A 12,501-nucleotide genomic window follows, 5' to 3' on the forward strand; every position below is an offset into this window, starting at 1 on the left:
TGTCAGTAGTTTTTTATTTTATTTTTTTACACTTTTTCACTTTTTTTTTAGAATTTGTTTACAATATTTTTTTTTTATATTTTTGGGGGGGCTTTGAGATATCAGGGGTCTAAACAGACCCCTGACATCTCCCCTTTGAGACAGAGAGAGTAACTAAGGACACAGATTCCCCACTCCTATTCATTCATAAACTGAGCAGAGTAAACACAGTTTACTCTGCTCAGTTATCACAGGAGCAATCTCGCTCACTGTGTCCCTCCAATTCCTCACAGATCCCCCTGCAGCCAGTGGGAGAGGAGGGGAGCTGGCTGCAGGGGGACTAGGTGGGGTGGAGGAGGAGGACAGGAGGGGCGGAAGAGAACACGGGGGCTGGAGGAGAACATGGTGGCTGGGGGAGAAGGGGGGGTGGACAAGGACACAGAGGGGGCTGGGGAAAGAGCACACAGAACAGCTGGGAATGATCGGTACGGCGGGAGGGACAGCTGTGGACACTGATCCCCCTTTATAGTCTTTTAGCTGACAGCTGTGGGAGAGAGAGAAGGAGAAGCGGCTGTCAGATAAAAATCTATACAAAGAGATTGGTGTTCACAGATGGCCCCCCCGCCGCCCCGATCATTCCCGGGAGATCGGGAGGTGCATGTGGATGTGCGGGAGCCGCTGCAGAAATGCGGGAGACTCCCGCACCTTGCAAGAGACTTGCTATGTCTGGCATAGGCCTGCCTAAATATACCTGCGCTGGCAGCTTACACAAAAACCTACACTAGCTCCTACCTATCGAGGTAGAGGGTGCTACAAATGTTTTAAAAGAGTAAGGCCCCTTTCACATTGCTGGCACCTGGGCATCAGCTGTAAAGTGGCGCTATTTTTAGCGCTGCTTTACTGTCGTTTTAGCGATGCTATTCGGCCGCTAGCGGGGTGGTTTTACCCCCACTAGTGGCCAAGGGTTAAAACCCACCGCAAAGCGATGCTACAGCAGCGCGATGCCCTGGTATAGCCATACTGCCCCATTGATTTCAATGGGCAGGAGTGGTGAAGGAACCGTGTATAAACCGCTCCAAAGATTCTGCTAGCAGGACTTTTTCTTACCATCCTGCCAGCGCACCGCTCCACTGGAGAGACAGCAGCGGCTGTTTCAGAGTGCTTTGCAGGTGCTTTTTTTCGCTCTGTAGCACCTACAAAGTGCCCCAGTGTGAAAGGGGTCTACAAAAACAAAAGCACTGTGCAGAGCAGCAAACAATCCTTGTTGGCTCTGTAGAGACAAAGGTACATATGTGGGTAACACTTTCTTCTAAAACAAATTTTATTTTTAAACAAAAATATTTTTTATCACCTATAAATTTTTAAACACTTTTGACCATCAATAAGTACAATCCAGCAAACATGGTGACAATGCACATTTACAACCCTATGCCTTGTTTTATATTGGACAAAACACAACCTATGCCTTGTACACACGACCAAACTTTCCAGACTAGGGTCCGACGGACTTCCGCCGGAATTTCGGCGGAGTTCCGGCGGACTTTCTGAACAAACGGACTTGCCCGCACATGACCGGACTTTCCAGCAGAGTAGGTCCGCTGAGTTCCGGCGGACTTCCAAATGAACAGACTTGCCCACACATGGACTAAAGTCCGTTCATTTTGAACAGGATGAGTTATGACGGGACTAGAAAAGGAAGTCAATCTTGCCGCTTTTATCGGCGAGTTTGACACCTTGCTAGCCCCGTCGCCTGGTATGGATTTTAAGGGGAACCCCCCTACACTGAAAAAATGGCGTGGGGGTCCCCCCAAAATCGGTTCCAGACCCTTATCCGAGCACGCAGCCCTGCCGGTCAGGAAAGGGGGTGGGGACAAGCGAGCACCCCCGAGCCATACCAGGCCGCATGCCCTCAACATGGAGGGGGTAGGTGCTTTGGGGAAGGGGGCGCCCTACCCCAAAGCACCTTGTCCCCATGTTGATGTCCTGGCCGTTGGTTGTCGGGGTCTGCGGGCAGGGGGCTTATCGGAATCCCCACCCTATGTGAATAAGTATGGGGTACATCGTACCCCTACCCATTCACCTGGGGGAAAAATGTCAATAAAAAAACACACTACACAGGTTTTTTAAATAGTTTATTAGGCAGCTCCAGGGGTCTTCTTCCGACTTCGGGAGTCTAATTCCGACTTCTCTGCGCTTTCTGGTTCTTCTCCCACTCTCCGGTACTTCTGCCGGGCTCCTCCGCTAGCTTCTTCCGGCTCTTTTGCTCGTTTTGGCCCTGTCTTTTCCTTCGTCGTCTTCTTCTTCTGTTCTTCTGATGTTGACACAATGCTCTCTCCCGCTGTAATGCTGTGGACACGCTGCATATCAACTTATATAGGCATAAGGGGCGAGGTCATCAGGTGATGTCACTCGATGACCCCGCCCCTTATGACCAAAGCATGCTGGGGCTGTGATGTCATAAGGGGCGGGGTCATTGTGTGACACCACCCGTGACCCTGCCCCTTATGCCTATATAAGTCGATACGCAGCGTGTCCACAGCATTACAGCAGGAGAGAGTGTTGTGTCAACATCGGAAGAACAGAAGAAGGAAGAAGAAGAAGACAGCGATGACAAAGGAGAAGACCGGGCGCTAGCAAAAGAGCTGGAAGAAGATAGCGGAGGAGCCCGGCAGAAGAACCGGAGAGTGGGAGAAGAGGCTGGAGAGTGGGAGAAGAACCGGAAAGTGTGGAGAAGTCGGAAGAAGACCCCTGGAGCTGCCTAATAAACTATTTTAAAAACCTGTGTAGTGTGTTTTTTTTATTCACATTTTTCCCCCCAGGTGAATGGGTAGGGGTACGATGTACCCCATACTTATTCACATAGGGTGGAGGGCCGGGATCTGGGGGCCGCCTTATTAAAGGGGGATCCTGGATTCCGATAAGCCCCCTGCCCACAGACCCCCGACAACCAACGGCCAGGGTTGTCGGGAAGAGGCCCTTGTCCTCATTAACATGTGGACAAGGTGCTTTGGGGTGGGGGGGCCGCAGGGCGCCCCCCTTCCCCAAAGAACCCACCCCCCCATGTTGAGGGCATGCGGCCTGGTACGGCTCAGGAGGGGGGGCGCCACTCGCCCCCACCCCCCTTCCTGACTGGCCAGGCTGCGTGCTCGCATAAGGGTCTGGTATTGATTTTGGGGGGGCCCCCACGCCGTTTTTTCGGCGTAGGGGCTTCCCCTTAAAATCCATACCAGGCATTCCCTCTCACGCTCTCTGCGATAGGAAAATGTGTTTTTTCTATTGCAGCGAGCGCTAGATGTACAGTACCCTGTCACCGATAAGTAGCGCGATAGGATCGCGTTGGAAACATTCTCGCTGGCAGGTGCTGTAGCTGCCCGTGCGTCGTATTTGGTCCGTATGGACCAGCATACAGACGAATGGGTTTCCCGCTAGGAACTGGGTCCGGTGGAGTTCCGGTGGGAAAATTTAAAACATATTCTATTTCTAAAGTCCAAAGGTCCGATTGATGCCGACACACGATCGGAATGCCCGACGGATTAGTTCCGTCGGACCTTTGCTGTCAAAAAGTCTGGTCGTGTGTATGCGGCACTAGGGTATACTAAAGAGAAAGTGGGAGTAAATTAAGCTCCATTGTTAGTGTCACTGTGATAAAGTAAGTCACATCATTGGTGTCAGAGGGGGAAAATTAATGTTATATTACCGGTGTCAGAGGGATAAAATAAACTTCTTATATTTGGCATGGGTGGGATGAACTAAACTCCTTATTGGTGTCAGTGGGGTAAAACCAACTTCATATCATCTGTGTGAGAGGCATGCAATATATATCATTTATGCGATGGAAATACAATAAACGCTATATCATCTGTGCAAGCGGGATAACGTAAACACTTTAACATTGGTGTCAATGGGAGTAATTGAAGTCCTGATTTTATTGTTAGTGAGAGATATAAATAACACATCACTGGGGTCAATGACTATTATCAATATATATATTAATGATTATTATCAATATACGCTTGTTGAAAAAAATTTTAACCAAACAAAATGTAGCAGAATACATATTGGCCTAAACTGATGAAGACCAACAGCTATTAAACACCAGCCAATGATTGGGTTGCTTAAGAAAGGGGGCGGGCCACATACACATAGCGGCCCACCCATATCCCATCCCATTGGCTGGTGTTTGATAGCAGCTTGGTCCCGCCCACCCCCGACATCAATGCTGTATCCCCCCCTATACATCGTGGCCCCTGTATCTCCCCCTATACATTGTGGCCCCTGTATATCACCCTATACATTGTGGCCCCTGCATCTCCCCCTATACATTGTGGCCCCTGCATCTCCCCCTATACATTGTGGCCCCTGTATATCACCCCATATATTGTGGCCCCTGCATCTCCCCCTATAAATTGTGGTCCCTGTGTCTCCCCCTATACATTGTGGCCCCTGTATATCGCCCTATACATTGTGACCCCTGTATATCGCCCTATACATTGTGGTCCCTGTATATCGCCCTATACATTGTGACCCCTGTATATCGCCCTATACATTGTGGCCCCTGTATATCGCCCTATACATTGTGGCCCCTGTATATCACCCTATACATTGTGACCCCTGTATCTCCCCCCTCTAACTTATTGTCCCCGAGTCCCCCACAGTTCGGCTCCTGTGTGATTCCCATATTATGGTCCCTGAACGCCCCCTACAGTCCGCTCAGGGTATGTGATGCTGGCCGTCCCCCAGGAGGTGGCGGTGTTGCTGTCAGGACCTCTTCTCCTCACATTCTCTATGATTCTGGAGAACGCAGAGAGCCTGGTATATGCTGGTCTGTGGCCCGCCCTCCGTTCCTATGGCTGTGTGATGTGCGCCTGCGCTCTGATTATAGTGAGGAAGGATAGGACTCCCCACGGATCAATGGTTGCGATGTACACAGCGGCCATTTTGCCGCTTCGCTTTCTTCATTGGGAAGGCGGGGCCAGGTTTGGTCCGGCTGAGTCGCCGTCCTGTGACGTATTTCCGGGAAGAACAGACTGCGACGGACATGGTGAGTGAGCATCTTTCCTCCATAGAAGCCGGGCTGTGGCGGCCCATAGGGGTTCACGGTCCGCCCGCGGAGTGGAGTACTGTGACATGTCCGGGGCCCTCCGCCCTAGTGTTGCCGGACGTGCTTGGAGTTGTAGTTGTGTCCTTCCCCGGATAGAAGCGTTGTCATTGTTTGTGTGGGTTTCCCCTGTACTGGTGTGACTAAGGGGCCTCTGGTGTGAAGGGGGTCACCATCTCATCCCTTTACACCCCAATACATACAAATTACACGGGTTCTGACACTAATGTAATGCAGATAAGGCGCCAAGTGGGTTTAATTATCACCTTAATCAGCCACAGAACCCGTGTAATTAATGTGTGTTCAGCTCTACAGGGATGAGGTGACAACCCTACTGGTGCGTCCCAGGAATGTGACACCCCGCATCATTCCAGGGGTGCCTGGAACTCCATCACAGCACAATATCTTTATCCCTCACTGTGCGGGGGATGGTGAGAATAGTCCGAGCTTTTACTGTCTCCACCGACCGCCAAGCCACAAAATTGCACGACCAGCGGCTTTGTCACTGTGCCCCACCGCAAAATGTGTCCAGGAGGCCGGACCCCGCCAACTGAAGAGAGCCGTGCCAAAAACCGACAATATCTTTTGATTTAAAAAAATAAAATAACAGAAGAAGGCAGTTTCTGTACTTCCACCCTCCTTATAAATGATGTGCCGCACCATGATTTCCAGAGAGTGCCCCTCGTGTAAATGTGTTGTCATTAAAGTGTAAGTTCACATTTACCTGCAACGTGGCAATCTCCCATTCTGAGCCCTGATATAGCCGCATCACCGGACCGGGGCTTATATACACCCCCCGGAGTTCTCTCCTCTTCCCCATTGACAGGACGGGCTACGCAGGTTCTGATTGGTCGGCACCGCACATGTGATGGCACGGACCAATTACCAATTAGACTGCTCCTAAGCATACCCCCTGACGGGGTACATTTTGGAGATTAAGCCGAGGGAATTTCTAAGGGCTGGTGACGCCGGCTATAGCAGGACTCAGAATGGGAGATCGCCGTGCTCTACAGCTGCACGATTAATTGTTAATAGACCGCAATCTCGATTCACACCCACCCCCCCCCCCCCCCCCATGATTTCTTCCGCTGAGAATAGGTGATTCTTTCATATAAACAAAAGGAGAGATTATCTGCTCACACTGTCAAAAGAAAGCATCCCGGACAATCTGCCAAGTGTAGAACTTGAAACATTGTAACCCATGCTTACTTCTTAGATCAAAGGGAAAGAACGTCTTCTGTAAACAAATAATCTGGGCAGTCTGCCAAGCTTTCAACCAGTGTAAATGCAGACAGTTTAACCACTTAAAGTCTAAATCTTTTTCTGACACTTCTTTCTTAAAGCGGGGTTACACCCTAAAGTCGAACTTCCGCTCATCGGAACCCTCCCCCCCTCCAGTGTCACAATTGGCACCTTTTCAGGGGGGAGGGGGGTGCAGATACCCGTCAAAGACAGGTATTTACACCCATATCCGGGCATAGACTCCCACGGCAGTCTATGCCTCTTCCTGTCCCGGCGCGCTGTCTGCTGGGACACACACGGGTCCCAGAGACAGCGCGGACAATTCCTATTGCGCTGTGCAACTCGCGCATGCACAGTAGGGCCGCTGATTGGCTGCAGTGGATGGATGGAAAGCAGTGCAGCCATTGGCTCGCGCTGCTGTCAATCACATACACTGACGTGGAGCGCCAGGGGGTGGGGCCGTGTGATACAGCGAGCGGCTATAGCCGCCGGCTGTATCACGTGAGCGCGTCCGCAGATGCTTCTCACCATGTGAGGGAGCTTGCATGAACGTGAGAAGCATCTGCGGGAGGAAGCAGAGACAGCCGCCGAGAAACCCCAGAAGAGCAGGTTCGGGGCCACAAAAAAAAAAAAAAATTCACTTTACAATCCCTTTAAAATATTTATTGCTAGAAAATTACTTGGAACCCCCAAACATATTTTTATATATATAATCAGAGACCCTAGTGAATAAAATGGCAATTGCTGCAATATTTTATGTCACACTGTATTTGCTCAGCAGTCTATCAAATGCAATTTTTGGGGAAAAAATACACTTCAATAAGTAGTAAAAAGCAAAACATTAAAGATAGCACAATTTTTTTTGTTTTATTGTGAAAGATGATATGCCGCGAGAATCGTGAGAGAATCGTGATCTATCTTCTTTTAAGCATTTTAGCCAGAATCGTACAGCTCTACCCTGCTCCAGGTCATTGGGACTGAGAGGGTCCTGTCTAAGTTCCCTTTAGGTGCCTTTCAGACCTACGCATCCGTTTTTACTCAGTGGGGATCGCTCTGTTGATCCCCGTTGAGCTGGCGGAGGACAAGTCTGCCTCCGCACTCTGTGCAGGGATGGACCTGTCAGAGCTCTGCTCTCCCCTATGGGGGATCGGATGATTACGGACCGCCTGTCCGTTTTCATCCGATCCCCCAGACGGATGAAAAATAGGGTTTGCACCCGTCTGGATTTTGCGGATCGGATGTCAGTGGACATGTCTCCGCTGTTATCCGACACTCCATAGACCTGCATGGAGCGCCCGTTCAGATCCGCCCACGTGAAAGGGACCTTACAGATTTTTCTGTAAAGGTGAACTTACCCTTTAAAGAGGAAGTAAAGTCTTGATTTTTAATTGTACCTACAGATGAGGCTTACCTATAGGTACTGTAAATATCTCCTAAATGTGTACCATTTAGGAGATACTTACTATATACACAGCCACCGACATCATCCGCGCATGTGCACTGAAGAAATGGCGAACACGGCCCTGGAAGAAGCACCTGGGAAGATGTCAGCGGTGTGCGGGGCCTTCGTTCTAAGGTAAGTATTTCATAATTAGCTAGTACGAGATGCATACTAGCTCATTATGCCTTTGTCTTACTGGTTTTTTTTTTTTAATGGAGTTTACAACCTCTTTAACCACTTGCCAGACACTTTCACCCCCTTTCGACCCAGGCCAATTTTCAGAGCTGTCACACTTTGAATGACAATTGTGCGTTCATGCAACACTGTACCCAAACTAACTTATCGTTTTTTTTGAGACAGATAAAACTTTCTTTTGGTGGTATTCAAACACCACTAGGTTATTTTTTGCTAAACAAATAAAAGTCTAAAAATGTTTTTTATTTTTTAAATATGTGCGCTGATGAGGTAGCACTGATGAGGAGGCACTAAGATGCGACACTGATGAGAAGGCACTAAGATGCGACACTGATGAGGAGGCACTAATGTGCACGGATAGTTGACACTGATGAGGAGTTACTGATGGGCACTGATTGGCAGCACTGTTGGGGCTGCACTGATTATCAGTGCCCTGATTGTTAGTTCAGATGTGTCCGCTGAGGAATACCCGCTCTTCTCTCCTCACAAGCTGTCACTTTGCGGAAAGGAATGCCAATAACCGGAATTTCCTGTTTACACTGTTATCAGTTGTGATTGGACACAGCTGATCAAATGGTAAAGGACCTACGTCATAGGCTCTTTAACATGATTGGTGACGCAGTGTCCAGGGGACATGGCGCACCACCAATCGCAGCACTGTGTGCCGAGAATGGGAGGACATCGTACGATGTCCTGCCAGTATGAGAGTGCTCCCGCCCATCCATGTTTTCACTATAGTGCGGACGGGAAGCAGTTTATTTACAAAATGTTATATTTACCTACTCTGTGTAATGACATGCACACAGTGGCCCAGAACCTCCTCTTCTTGGGTCCTCCGATGCCCCCCCACCACCGAGTACCCCCATAAAAATCGGCCTGACACAGACAACAAACCCCGCCCCCTGCTCACTGACTTTGATTGACAGCGCTGGGAGACAATGACTGGAGAACCAGCGTTTCTTCAAATGCATGGTGCCGAGGCAGAGATGAAAAGGGGGGTGAGGGAGTGAAAAATACCCCAGAGGCCTACCCTTTCATGTATAGAATGTGGTGACTCTTAATTTACAAATCTAGTAATCTACGCCGTTAGCTGAGAGAACAGAACTTTTTTTTTTTAAGATTGGCTAGATTGGCGAGGGCTAACAAACCCTTGTCAGGTTTACAATGCTGTCTGTCTCTTCTTTAAGACCTTCCTGCCCAGCCTATAGCAGAATGATGGACGGGCCGTGTCTTTACCATCCTGAGTGGGTGTCATATGACATCCTCTCAGAAAGCGCTGCGATCTGTCACCGGCTATGTCCACCGAGCCAGCCAATGACTGATCAGTGTACCGGCTCGCTGCCGATACCATGTGACCAATCACTGCAGGTCACATGACAGTTGTAAACATTTTTTTTTTTAAAGTATAATTTTATTTATTTTCATACACAACAAACAATACAGAAAACAAACTGGAGATAAAGCGAACATCGCTTAAACCTTTACATAATCTGGTAAACTGGCATACATTGATTGAATATGTGACAACCTAAAGGTTCAATGTCCATTCTGCTTAATTGGAGTCAAGGAATGAGCAAGGGGCTTCATTTATTCTTACAAGGAGTCGGGCATCCTCTGGCCTCATACGTCAACTTATATAATGGTATTGCACGATTAATGGTAGTGATCACAGTTGTAAACATCGGATGGTTTCCTTTCATGCCATCCATTGTGTACAATTGTGGTCCTAGCTTTGATTGGTCAATGTGATCATATTGTACAGACAGGGCCAATCACAGCCCACCATGTAATTAGCTTTGATCAATCACAGCTCATCACAACAAAACAAACTGCATTAATCAGTTTCATTCAGTAAAATGCTTGCTTATAGCAATGTAATTCACTGCTATAAGCAATCATAATGTGTAAAAAAAAAAATACTGATTACTTCCCCAAATGTTGCTATTGTAATGTTATTTTGTCCTGATCACGGTGTGTTAAAGAAAGAAGAAAAAAAAACGCACCGTCCCTGATGCTGCACTGGGGACAGCATATAAAAAAGAAAAAAATTGTGAAAATATTTTTTACTTAATACATTTTCCAAAAAATGACAACTTCAAAAAACTTGCCATGCCTCTTACTAAATACCTTTTACTGTCTACTTTCCAAAAAAGGGATAATTTGGGGGGATATTTGTCTTGCCATTTTTGGGCCTCAAGAAATGAGATGGGCCGTCAGTACAGCAGGACTGATACATTTTCTGTTTTAACCGCTGTGTGGTCTTGGCAACTGTGCTGCTGCTCAGTTTCAGGGTCTTGGCAATCTTCTTATAGCCTAGACCAGTGATGGCGAACCTTGGCACCCCAGATGTTTTGGAACTACATTTCCCATGATGCTCAACAACACTGTAGAGTGCAGGAGCATCATGGGAAATGTAGTTCCAAAACATCATCACTGGCCTATGCCATCTTTATGTAGAGCAACAATTTTTTTTTATTTTTTTTTTTTTTTTAAGATCCTCAGAGAGTTCTTTGCCATGAGGTGCCATGTTGAACTTCCAGTGAACCGTATGAGAGAGCGAGAGCGAGAGCAATAACACCAAATTTAACACACCTGCTCCCCATTCACACCTGAGACCTTGTAACACTAACGAGTCACATGAAACCAGGGAGGGAAAATGGCTGATTCGGGCCCAATTTGGACATTTTCACTTAGAGGTGTACTCACTTTTGTTGCCAGCAGTTTAGACATTAATGGGTGTGTGTTGAGTTATTTTGAGGGGACAGAAAATTTACACTGTTATACAAGCTGTACACTCACTACTTTACATTGTAGCAAAGTGTCATTTATTCAGTTTTGTCACATGAAAATATATAATAAAATATTTACAAAAATGTGAGGGGCTGTATATAGTTTGGACTCTATAAATTACCTAAAGACTAATATACACTGATTTGGGTTTTCTTTCACCAAAGTAATTTAGCAGAATACATTTTGGTCTAAATTTATGAAGAACATTTATTTGCAAAATATAACAGAAACAAATAAAAACATAATATTTTTTTATTTTTCAAAATTTTGTTTTAATTTTTTTAATTTTTTTTAGAAAAAAATAAAGATTCTGGTGGTGATTTAAATACCACCATAAGAAAGCTGTAGTTGTGTGAACAAAATGATAAAAAATGTTGTTTGGTTACAGTGTTGTATGGCCGCACATTTGCCATTCAAAGTGCGAAAGCTGAAAATTGGCCTGAGCAGGAAGGATGGTCTTGACATGGTTACTCTCTAGCAATGTGCCTTTGAACATGCTAGAAATTTTGACTAGTCCAGGAAGGAGTCAATTGTTTAGCACAGGACATTCACTCTCTAATTGTCCTGATCACCCATGTCCCTAGGAAAGATAGCCACAGTAAATCCAACATTTTGAGTTGTCAAAAAAACAGGAAAAGAGGCAAGAGTCTTCCAATGGGGGAAACTTGATTCTGTGACCACTGTCTAAGAGGGGATTTCCCACACATTGAAGAGAGAAACCCCTCACTTCCTGTTGAGTCAACAGGACAGGAAGTTGAGGGAAATTTCCCTAATGAGACACCTCCCCCACTCTATCAGAAATGAAAAAGCTTTGGCTTTAGATTTACTTAAAATGTATTATATTGATATGTGTGGCCACCTTGGGATTCTATTAATCTGTGATGAGTTTCGTCCTTATTCTCCATGCCAGTGAACCAAACCAAATCCTCAGTTCTTTTGATCTGGTATCAAAAGGTTGCCGCCACCTTAACCAGGAATAGAGTTTTTTTATGGAACCCTTTCATGAGAAGTTCACTGGTAGACTGCACTGTGGGCACAAAAGTACCAAAGCAGAGAAAATTCAAGCTTCACCACCAGTGTGCAGAGGTTGTTTTAGCCTTGTATATCTTATACCTTGTCTATGACTTTAAAAAATATGTTATCTTATTGTACTGTTAGATATTTGTGGCTTTCTTTTATGCTGTCTGCCATCTGGAAACACTGGGATTGAGTTACAAAAACTGGAGAGTAAAGGCTTCTAACTTTATCTTTGTTCCATTAAGCATTGACAAAAAAAAAAAAAAAAAACCCCCCGGAAGCTGATTGTTTTCTATGAAGAGCTGCACTACATTTTGCATGCTCCAGTTTTGATACCCAGGATTATGATTATAGGTGATCAAATCTCGGTTCATTCGAATCAAGAGAGTATCACAAGGTATTCATAGTCCAGGTAACTGATGTTGCTAAAAGTAAAACTGTTGACAATAATACCTATTGGTCTTTTTTTCCTTTAGGGTCAAAGTCAGAGTGGTGGTCATGGGCCCGGTGGAGGCAAGAAAGATGACAAGGTAATAACCACTGTGTTGTATCATTGAAACCATATTTTATTCATTATAACTGCTTGTTTGTCAACAGAACCTGTGAAATCAAAAAGCAGAAATAAAATTATTTCTAAATTATTGTAATGATTTTTTTTTCTTTAGGCCCCATTCACACTTAAAAAACAAAACAAAACAAAAAAAACTCGAACAGGCCGATAAAAACAGAAACAAGCTCA

At 46.2% G+C, this 12,501-nt stretch overlaps 1 protein-coding gene across 1 annotated transcript in view; it reads left to right on the plus strand.

Annotated features, from left to right (window-relative positions):
• The first annotated feature begins 4,915 nt into the window (after positions 1 to 4,915).
• Positions 4,916 to 12,501, plus strand: part of PSMC1 (proteasome 26S subunit, ATPase 1) — a 38,281-nt gene continuing 30,695 nt past the window's right edge. The window contains exons 1-2 of the mRNA XM_077449164.1: positions 4,916 to 5,020; positions 12,239 to 12,292. Of these exons, the coding sequence (XP_077305290.1) occupies positions 5,018 to 5,020; positions 12,239 to 12,292 (57 nt within the window). The 5' untranslated portion in view covers positions 4,916 to 5,017. The remainder of the gene's footprint in view (positions 5,021 to 12,238; positions 12,293 to 12,501) is intronic.

The sequence above is a fragment of the Lithobates pipiens genome, unplaced genomic scaffold (assembly GCF_037356315.1).
Source record: "Lithobates pipiens isolate NorthernLeopardFrog02 unplaced genomic scaffold, aLitPip1_a1.2 Scaffold_22, whole genome shotgun sequence".
NCBI lineage: Eukaryota > Metazoa > Chordata > Amphibia > Anura > Ranidae > Lithobates > Lithobates pipiens.